Below are 10,454 nucleotides of genomic sequence, written 5' to 3'. Positions count from 1 at the left end.
AAATATGAAAATTGACATAATCATAAGATTTGATTTATGATATTCTTAAATGTGGTATCTTCAGTGTAGGATAACCGCTTTCAGCAACAACTGACATGGGCCTCTTTCGATTAAAAGCCGCCGTGAAGGTAAGACGTGGTTTCGGTGAACCTATGTATACTATCGAAAACATGACGCAGATACTACTGATAGGACTGCTATTTTTAACTATGCACGAAGTTTAATTTGAAAAATTTATTCATTACGTAGCATTCTTCACTTCTTTGATATTTGGGATCTTCCTAAGAACTACCTTCGATGCCGATCCTTTTTTTGTACAGGAATCGCGTTCGTACACATTCAAGTGAAAACAAGAATGGCTTTGATACTTTGATGATACAAAATCAGTGAAACACTAATCAAATAACAAATGATATCAAACATTTTTCATCACAACTTAAGCTTGTACCAGAACTGATCGTTTAAAGTTTGATTGGCGTTGTTTTTATGCATGTAAACAAGAATAAGGGTGTATATCATCTACGAAACCGTCATCTGCAGCTAATTTACAACAAGATACTCCTGACACTTCAGCTAAAAACGAGCCCAACTCCTGGAAAAATAACAGCAAGGAAACGCGTAAAACTCATAACGATGATTCTACCAACAACAGCGATACTAATCCAATGGACAAGGACGGGAATAGAGAACCAGTGACATCTCCTAATTCGCTGGATAACAATGAAAGTGCCTCTTCCCCTAGGAAAAAAATAACGATATATTTTATATTTTTTTCAAAAAATGTAAATGCTAAATCCTCTCCTTTTAGTTTTATGGTGATGAACCGTGTCACACGAATTCAGTAAAACCGAACTGGCCTGTGATATATACATTTGAAGAGAAAAAGTATCCTTAATTTCACTTTTGTAGGAAATTTGTTTTTCACTTTTATTTAACACCTTCTTGGTTTTGAAATAAAGGGTATTAGTTAGTCGTTTAAATAAGAAAACAAATATAATATAATAATAATAATAATAATAATAATAAGATTGTTGATTCATCATTTATTTTATTGTTGTTGTTCCTATTAAATGTACACGAATATAATAATAGAGTATAGTAAATAAATCAGGATTGCAAAAAAGATGGCCCCTTCGATTTGCTTGCTTTTTTTGTATTATAGGATATGTTCCTAAATAGTTATGCTATCAGAGCACGTAGCAAACAATCATTCGCCCACATTATTCTACTACATTTTTAGATGTGTATTGTTTGTATCGTGTTTAATGATCGATTCTAAATTTGATAAGGTTGTTTGTTTTAAATATCAGCGTTTTTTTATCATTTGCTTGCTAATGAAAAATTCGTCATAAATAATTAAATAGCATACAATATTATTACACAAAGTAAAATATAACATTTAAATAGATACGTCTTTTTCGGGCTTTTCTCAGACTCTGTGCGTGTCTATTGTTGATGGATATCAGTTTGGTTTACTACTCACTTAGCATTAGGCATTAGATGTTTCGATATTATATCATATACTCCTGGAATGAGTGGGTCGGTTTCTCCCGAAGGGTCAATCAAAATAGGTTCTAATCGAGTCGCGACGGTTTCCTTTCCTCAGATTACTAACTATTTTCTACACGATTCAAAAACACCGGCCAATCGCCACTTATCCACTCACACACGCACACAGCCACGCATATCGGGCAGCGGCCCCAATGGTCGTATGATTGTTTTGTTGTTGGAAGACTTGATTGTTTGTTGTTTCATTCTGTTCGCTTATCGACGACAGGAGGAATGGAGTTATGTGGGTGGTAGCACACCCGGAAGGAACTGACTCAATGCAGAATAAACCAATGAAATAGGTGTGTGTGTTTGCGTCTATTACACACTTTCACATATTTAGGTAGTAAGTTTGTTTGCATTATGATTAAATTTGCGTACTCCACTGAATTGGACTCAAGAAGCACGGCGCGGGTGTTGTTTGTTTGCTCTTTCAATGTACGGGTGAGTAAAACTAGCAAAGGGCAAGTACTTACACTTTACGTATACAATTTAAATAAGTTAGGCGGCTATAAAAATGCAATAAATAAGTAGAAAAAACTTTGAGAGATCTTTTTATCTTGCTTATTGCCATTCGTCTTACCGTTTGCTTTTCACCGGAGATTATAGAAAGTAATGCAGTAGCCTATGACTAATAAGAGTGGCGATCACTATTTTTCCTTCTAGAAAAAAAAAACAAAGGAATTCCTTTTTTATTAAGAAAATTGACTTTTATTCAGGTTTTGCGTAGGCTAACTAGCATTAAAAAAATCACAAATATTATCGTACCGTTTGGATAATAGCAGAAAGAGAGATGGTTTGGCTCCGGGGGGCGACTCGATTCGAACCGAAAAAAGAACTCTAGGCTTACGGGAAACAAAAACTCCTTACATATGCGTTGCATTGCGGTGAAAATCTATACAAAATAGTATAGTTCATGTATACTTCACCAATCATAAATCTGCGTTTTTTTAAGTGTTCCTGTTCTGCCTACAACTAATGGAAGATTTCTGAGTGTTTCGTTCTACCTTACTTTTTCTTTTATACAAATATAATATGTTAAACTCTGTTTTTTCTCTCTCTTACAATCTAACCTCACAATGAAAAATTAAAGCAAATATTCAGGAGATGTGGCCGCCTACCGGAAGACATTGCCGCATTGTGTACGATGTCGACGAATCTCCCCTGCTCCCAAGCTTTCTCGTTATCTCTTACTAGCTTCTCCCTTGTGCTAGAGTCAATAGCACAGCTTACTTAGATTGGTTGTCTTTTATCGCTCGCTAGTTCGCTCGCGCTCGTTATCATTGTCTCCTAGTAACACAGATGGCAGTAGGCTTAGTAGTTATTACAAACTATGATCACAATAAAGAAATTTATCAAACAAAAAGTTTACTAACACTCAACGAAGCTAGGGGAGGTTCTCGGATCGTTTGCGCACTACGGGATTTGACCAGAACTCCACTGAATCGTTTATAACTTTCGTTTCACTCTTATTTATGCACAATTGGTTTCGTTTCCTTAGATTATTTGAAAAAAAAATCATATTAGTTTTATGAAGCTTTCGCTTTCATTTTTCTTCTGACTTAAATTACCGTTAGATTGCTAGAAAATGTGCACACACGAAATAGGGATGTGCAAGAAAAAAAGTAGGTTTATTCTGAATTGATAAAAGCGATCGAATAATCCTAGTAGGCCGGACGCTTTTCACTACTTGAGTGTATTTGCGTGTATGAAACCTAAACCTGTACATGACTTGATTGGGAGAAGGGAAAATAATAATATATAAAACAAGGCAAAAAACGCTGCCTACTAGCGGTACTGATTTACAATAGATTTTATTTTAAATCGATAAGGCACTATCTGGTGGTGACCAATACATACAGGGCTACTATAAACGAGAAAATCGGCTCAACACAAGAGTAATAATTCACATTATAGGGTTGTTTTGAAGCAAAAATAACTACAAATTATATATTTCAGAAATAGAACAGGAAAGCTTGATACAGCGTGTAGATGCGTGCCTTCGCCTGCTACCAATGAAAATCAGCTCATTGATTACACTTTCAATTATGGTTGTATCTTAAATGAACTGCTGATTATTTTTTTGTTTCTATCTTTTCTTAATAATTGTATGTAGTAGAACTAATCTTTCATTAAATTGCTTTCCTTTCGTAATAAAATGAGAAAATTAAGCAAAGAAAAATAAATAAAATAAATTAAAAAATAATCAAGATATGGTCGATAATAATAATAATAATAATAATGATAGTAATATTAATAGCAATGATAATAATCGTAGATGTGAACGAAGGAGAATTTGTTAATTCCGTCGGTGTTTTGCAGTGTTTTGTTTCGTTTGCCATTGTTTTGTGAAATTGAAAAAAAGTTTCTCACTGGAAGCTCTCGTTGATTCTGTACACGAAGGAATATCCACGCACACCCATGACACTCTCGGAACACACGCACTCATACAAGAATGTTGCTCGATTATCGCCGCACCACCAACTTGAATTTGTGGTAATTTACGTACATCGTTTTTTTGTGGTTGTTGTAGGCGTGCGTGTGTTTTCGCATCGTTCAATTTAAATAAGAATTATAAGTTTAATATAATAATAAATAGTTAAATAAGTGTTTACTTCTCCGTTCGTCTTTGTATAGTTGCGTTCGCGCGCGGATGTGTTTCAATTGGAAAACGTTTGTTTTTAATGTCTCCATAAACGTTTCTACTACTTGTTTGTTTAAATAAATATCTGTGCGTTTCTTATTTACTGCAGCTTTCGCTTACAATTTTACCCTTCGAATATTTATAAACCCCAATTAAACTTGAAAAAAAAACACCCACACAAGTGCATTCGATGGATTAGTATTTACAGAATCATTTGTTTGTGGGAGTTTGTGCGTGTGCGCGCGGGCTTTCGATTGCTTAAACTTCGTGCGTGCGTACTGAGCAAAGAACAGATTCAAGTAAAGTGTCAATAGCCCGACATGTGCACCAGATCACCTCCATCACAACACCACCGCCTTGCTTTTTTGTTTAGATCATCATGTTGGTGAAAGCGTCCACCGTGGAACTGAGTCGATTGAAAACCGGAAGACGTGCTTCCCCGTCGATGTTGGAGCAGCTATTGCTATTGTTTCCTGTTGCCACCTTACCGGAGAGTGATACCAACGAAGGAGAAGGTGGCGGAGGGGTGGACATTGGCGATAGTCCCCCATCGATCGGGCTAGCCGGTGGCGATGCTGGGAAATTGAATGCGCTCTGTTGGTTTGTCGACGGGAATGTTGGGCTACTTTGTTCTGGGAAGAAACTCGCCATCGAAGTTGTAGGCGAAAGTGATAGGGATCCTATCGGTGAAGCCCGATCCGAACCGGTTGACATCGACAAGGCCGGACTGAGCGGAAGTTGATGCTGTTGCAGATGCTGTTGGCGTTGCTGCTGGAGCAACTCTGCCGTGTGCTGGAGCTGGGCTTGCTGTAGCAATGCAGTCGTGGCCGCATTCGACGATTGATTGTGATTTCCACCACTGTTGCTGCCGCTGGAATTGACGGCAGCTGCTGCACTGGCCGCAGCCAACTGCGCATGGTATGCCGCCACTGAACGGTTGTGATTGCGGGCCTCTTCCGCGTTGTGCACAAAGTGACACCGGGGCCCGTACGGACAGAAGCCGACACTGTGAAACGTGCGACAAAGTTCGGTCTTGTACTTCGGATGACGCTGGAGGTTGCGTAGTTCCTGCATGCCATGCGCAAATTGGCACTTATCGCCGTATTTACATTCACCCGCTTCCTCGAATGGTCGACACAGTTCGGTTTTGTATCTGAAAGTTATAAAAAATGAAAAAAAAATTAGAAATCAATTTTCCGAAGGAAAAAAAAACGATCCAATCCGAAGCAACAAAGAAACAAAAAGACTTCTTGAAACTCACCTTGAGGTGTTGACCTGCTGCGGCAGTGGTTCTGACTGGGTACGTTCCAGCTTCCGGTGACCACCGCCACCCCCACTGGATACGACAGCGACAGCAGCTGCGGCGGCCGCGGCAGATGAAGCACCACCGGCACCGCTAGTTGATCTGTTCGACTGCTGGGCCAGAACGCCGGCGGCAGTCGACATTCGGAGCAGTTCCATTAGCGATTCCATCGTGGCGGCGGCTTGTGTAGCCGTCGAGCTTGATCCGACCGGGTGTGACGTAGTGCGGGTAAGTGCATTGTGAATCAGCAACTGCCGGGTGGTGTGCTGCTGTTGCTGTAGTGGATGATGCGACTGATTCTGATGGTGCTGTGAGTGATTGTGGTTCTGGTGCTGTTGCTGTTGAAGATGTGACTGTTGGTGGTGTTGAGGATGGGACTGCTGGTGGACTACGTTGAAATTCTGCTGCAGTAAAATCTGGCTGCTGGTAACATGATGGCCATTGTTACCAATCAGAGAACTGTTGCTGCTGCTGTTGTTGCTAGAGGCATTGTTTGTGCTATTGGTGCTCGAAATGGTCATCTGCGCTGTGCTTCTGGAATTTGTTTGATTCTGAAAATTTCAAAGTAGAAGCAAAACAGTTTTATTAGAATACCACATTTAAACATTCATCATTGAAAGTCTTATCGAACGAATCCCGTGATCACTACATATGGATTTAGAGCGTTGGCCGGCGATTTAACAGTCAATGCGGTACGTGCGTCTTAGCTCAGTGCACAAAAAGTGACTTCTGTAATCTTATCTCACCATTGTTTCAGTTGTAGCTTAGCCACTAAGTCTGTGTGGTTTCGGTACAATGCGTTATCAATTGTTAGTTTGATTGATAACAAAACGCGGCCGTAAATTTGTGAAACAAAACAGTAAGTTTCATGATCGTAGCATTTACTTACATTTTTCATTTTGAAAATAAACACAAATTAAAACTTCAAGTACAATTTTTGACTAAAAAATGCACGTGACAATTTTGACACTACGGAATAAATTTGGACGACCGAATCAAACAAATGTACTTTAGGGAAATATGTCACTCGTATTGTTTTAACATGTTTCTCAACGGTTACCACGATTTTTTTTGCTTTTGACGAGGTATTTAGGTGAAAATAAATGAACAAAAATATTAGCGAAAACCGTAAATAAACAACAGTGCTGTAAAAACGACTGTGTGAATTTTCACAATGACAGCTAGCAGGTGGACTTGCAGGGATGCCAGGTAGTTTTGCTGAAATTTCACATGAACTTTTTTAGCGGAAATATGCGGAAGAGCAGATTTTTCACGTTGAAACACAGATTTTAAGATGGCAGCTCTGGTCAATGTCCGCTTTTGAAGAGGGCCTGCAGGTGAACCAATGGAAACAGAGTAACCAGACGACCAAAAAGATCACTTCAACGTAATCATTTCATAAGGTCACTTAAAAAAATACACTAAATTTCAAATTCAAATTTCGATATTATGCATATTTGAAGTCGATTTGTATGAAATCAAACATCGTCATAGTTACGGTGCATATAGCGGCTAGACGTTTATTGTTCACCGAGAGGTCCTATCTTTGATTTCGGTTTTTGTTGTTGTCTTCTCGTCTCGTCGTTTTTAGTTGTATTGAAATTGTGTTCTATTGCTTGTATTCATATTATTGGCGCTAATTTCTGTTTTAGCAGACGTTTTCTTAAGATTTATTTCTTGTCCGTTCTCAGACTATGTACAATTGTTCAACGAAGTGAATCGGCCAATGAATCGAACCCATTGAAAAATGTTTTAGAAAGTGAGAAAGCGTTTGGGTCATGACGAATAAACGTAAGTAGTTCATGAACCGTATGAGTGAATGAGTTTTTTTTCTCCAACAGCTGGTATAAGTAAGTTTAGACATGATTGAATCCTAACATTTCAAAAAATTTGTGGTACGCTCTAATTCCAGGCAATAATCGATTTCCATTGACATTTGTTGACGCTGAACTCAAACAAATATTTAAAATCAGGTTTACCAATGATCGTTCGTTTTATGTTTCAGCTTCGCCTTGTACTCAAAATTACTTGGAGTTTCTAAATGCACATCAGAATAAATTACAAAACCATTAATTCTGCTGCTAGGTATGTTTTATCGTACTCTAGAGAGCCGGGTGTACAGCTAATACTATTAAATACAAGGCACTTGACAGCCGCTAGTTCAAAAAGAAGCACGATACACGGCTGGTAGACCGTTTATTTACAATAGTAAAGTTACAAGGTAATTTTTTTTGTAACAGATTTGAATGAAAATCAACATGTTAATTTTTAATAATCTTGCTCTAGTTAAAAATACGGAATCCCTGTTTGGTATAGCGTCATTCCATGTAGAACATATTTTTTATTGCTAATTGGTTACGAGAATCACCCTTCAAACTAAAGGGTGGTCATTTTTCCATGGACTAAATCTGTATTGAATAGATCGATAAACCTTTCTGATGTCTGGAACAAAAACGGGTGATGATTTACTGGTCGATTGGACATTGCGCCGGCATGGTGGTTTAAGTTGAACTGGTAAGAGGCAATTGCAATTTTGTTTGAACTGCTAATGCACTGATAAGTCGGAGACGAAAAGTGAAGAAAATGCAAAACGGATACGCAAACCCTGTGGAAGATTTATGAGGTAACTTGGAACTTTGCTTGAAAATTCACAGCTACTACGAACTCCGAAGTAACAACGTCACCAAAGTCGGACAAACTGCCGACAGCTATTCAACTGTTTTTTTTTTTGTTTTCTTCCACACCACATGAGACTAGGTCACATCGCAAACCAGTAACAATATCATCGATCGCAATCACATCATGTCCTACATTTTCAACGCACAACAAATCGATCATAATTCAATTCAACCGAAAAGATTGCGAAAAACCGCTCACCAACCGAGCGTGCGATTGAGATACATCCCATTCCAAATGCAGTGCAGCGAATAGCGTCTGGTGCTCACAAACGCAATCTCACTCTTTTACTTTCGTGCGCGCTCGGCCGATGACCTGCGCGGTGTGCCACTTTTCACCGGGGGTGAAGATTATGTCATATTCCGGAGGCCCCCGAAACGTAAACAAGCCAACCCACCTCAAATCCCGTTCCACAACCTGCTCACTCATCTCGAGCCATAATCAGCGACAACGAGCAACCTTGTTGAAGGACGTATGGGTTACTGTTTGACGAACGCAGGCACGCAACGCTCCGGACCAGCGGTGAAAGTGTCCTAGTTTCGACGGAGTTGCAAGCTCCACCAGTGCTCTCCATCCGAAATTGTATAATAGCCAGGTTGCCCCTTTTGGACCCCGCCGTTTTTGTCTATACTTGCTAGAGTCTTCGGACGGACAGCCTCCATCCACACAGCGGCAACCGGTTCCGAAGGCCTCGATGTCCGGAGGTAGACCGCTTGGTGGAACAGAAGAGAACGAGTGCGACGAATGAGAGAAAGAGATACAAAATGTTGATGATTACTACGATTCCATGCGCGTTGTGGTGGCGCTCGAAATCAATGATGATGGATATGAGATAATCGCAGTGTGTTGTTTTTGTCGCTGCGCGGGAAAAACCTGAAAGTGACAGCGGTTTGGAAATGAACACAAACCAAGGCCTTTGGCAAAGTGCGGACTCGATTATGTAAGTGGGGAATGTAAAGTTTTATGAGTGCACCCAGCATGATGATTAGAGACGCCTGTTCAGGAAGAGCTTCAACACCTGATGGATGGATTTGCACACTAGAGGGGTGTGACAATGAGCTGATTTAGTGGTGACTAGTTTCGCGCGTGGCGACAACTACCGCCTGAATGTCTAAACATGTAAACAATCTTGACATGCAAGCAAAAAGCTGATGAGATCACTCTGTGAGCCGATTGGATGAGATGGTTGGCTGGATGGCAACGGCTCGAGAGTAAATACAATGGCCTATATGGCAAGACAAGCGGCTGTTACGTAAATGTAACGTGAATCCATAGGTGATGAGAGCTTTCAGAGGCTACCGTATTCTCTAGATCGCCGGCACGGGCACGTGAGATTGGTCATAATGATAGTTGGGAAAAAGTTATGTATATGCGCAATTGTTTGTGTAGTTTGTTGCTCTGATTAGTGTATTGATAGCTACTGGATATTTCGATTGCATCCCTGCATTATTTATTGTGAGCTTCACAAGGTTGGTATCAGCTCAAATGCTAATATCGTCATAAACCAAGTCACTTCTTACTAGCTTTTTGTTGTAAAGTGACATCACTTTTGATAAGCTTAAGGGAAACGTCATCGTCCAATCGCTTCCGTCTGCCCTTTCAAAAGTCGACAGCTAGATACATGCATATTTATTTCAGTGAAGAATTATTGCTCAGATTTCGCAATGCACTTCTAGTCACTGTACAGCAGCACGACTTCCAAAGCCGTGGGGTCGTTCGTGCCCACTCCCATAACTGCAAAATGTGGAGACTTTTTTGTTCCTTCTATTAACAACGGATCTCAAAGCATGGCATGCGCCTGGTATGGTTGGCATTAATTACACTCGCCTACTGTTTCTGCTGCTATCCCCGATCACGTTGCCGCATCGTCTTCCGTCTCGCGTGCCCGACAATAAAGCGCTCAGTATTTCCTGATCGTTCAGTTGTCGCCAAACGATCAATGAATGAAAATAAAAGTTTTCCATCCCAACGCTAGTAGCAGTCGGTTATTTAGAGGTTAGCTTCTCGCTACTATAGCCTATGTTTACGGAACCGTACACTTGTATAATTAAAATATCAAAATAAACACATACACCTCGGTAGAATGCCGGAGCTGACTTGCCTGTTCTCTGAAAAGAGCGTTGAGTGACACGCTGATGGTTTAGCCTTTTTCAGCGATGGCCGGAAAATCGCAGATGACGCACGAAAAAATGGTACACTTTAACGCAAATTATATACACATATCGACCAACTATCTCTGTTTGAACTCTATGTTTCATGATTACACTAAAATTAAATTTTTAA

At 39.9% G+C, this 10,454-nt stretch overlaps 1 protein-coding gene across 2 annotated transcripts in view; it reads right to left on the bottom strand.

The window, feature by feature from the left end:
* Positions 1 to 1,028: 1,028 nt before the first annotated feature.
* The window catches only part of LOC131433728 (protein TIS11), a 34,450-nt gene continuing 25,024 nt past the window's right edge, over positions 1,029 to 10,454 (bottom strand). The window contains exons 1-3 of one of the 2 annotated variants that reach the window (XM_058600299.1): positions 6,385 to 6,635; positions 5,454 to 6,046; positions 1,029 to 5,345 (exon numbers count right to left, since the gene is read on the bottom strand). In XM_058600299.1, coding sequence (XP_058456282.1) covers positions 4,562 to 5,345; positions 5,454 to 6,046; positions 6,385 to 6,393 — 1,386 coding nt within the window. In that variant the 5' untranslated portion in view covers positions 6,394 to 6,635 and the 3' untranslated portion in view covers positions 1,029 to 4,561. Of the gene's footprint in view, positions 5,346 to 5,453; positions 6,047 to 6,384; positions 6,636 to 10,454 lie in introns of those variants that run through there. The other variant, XM_058600298.1, reaches the window with a different exon arrangement.

This window comes from Malaya genurostris, chromosome 3 (assembly GCF_030247185.1).
Source record: "Malaya genurostris strain Urasoe2022 chromosome 3, Malgen_1.1, whole genome shotgun sequence".
NCBI lineage: Eukaryota > Metazoa > Arthropoda > Insecta > Diptera > Culicidae > Malaya > Malaya genurostris.
This window is presented reverse-complemented; position numbering and strand designations above follow the sequence as displayed.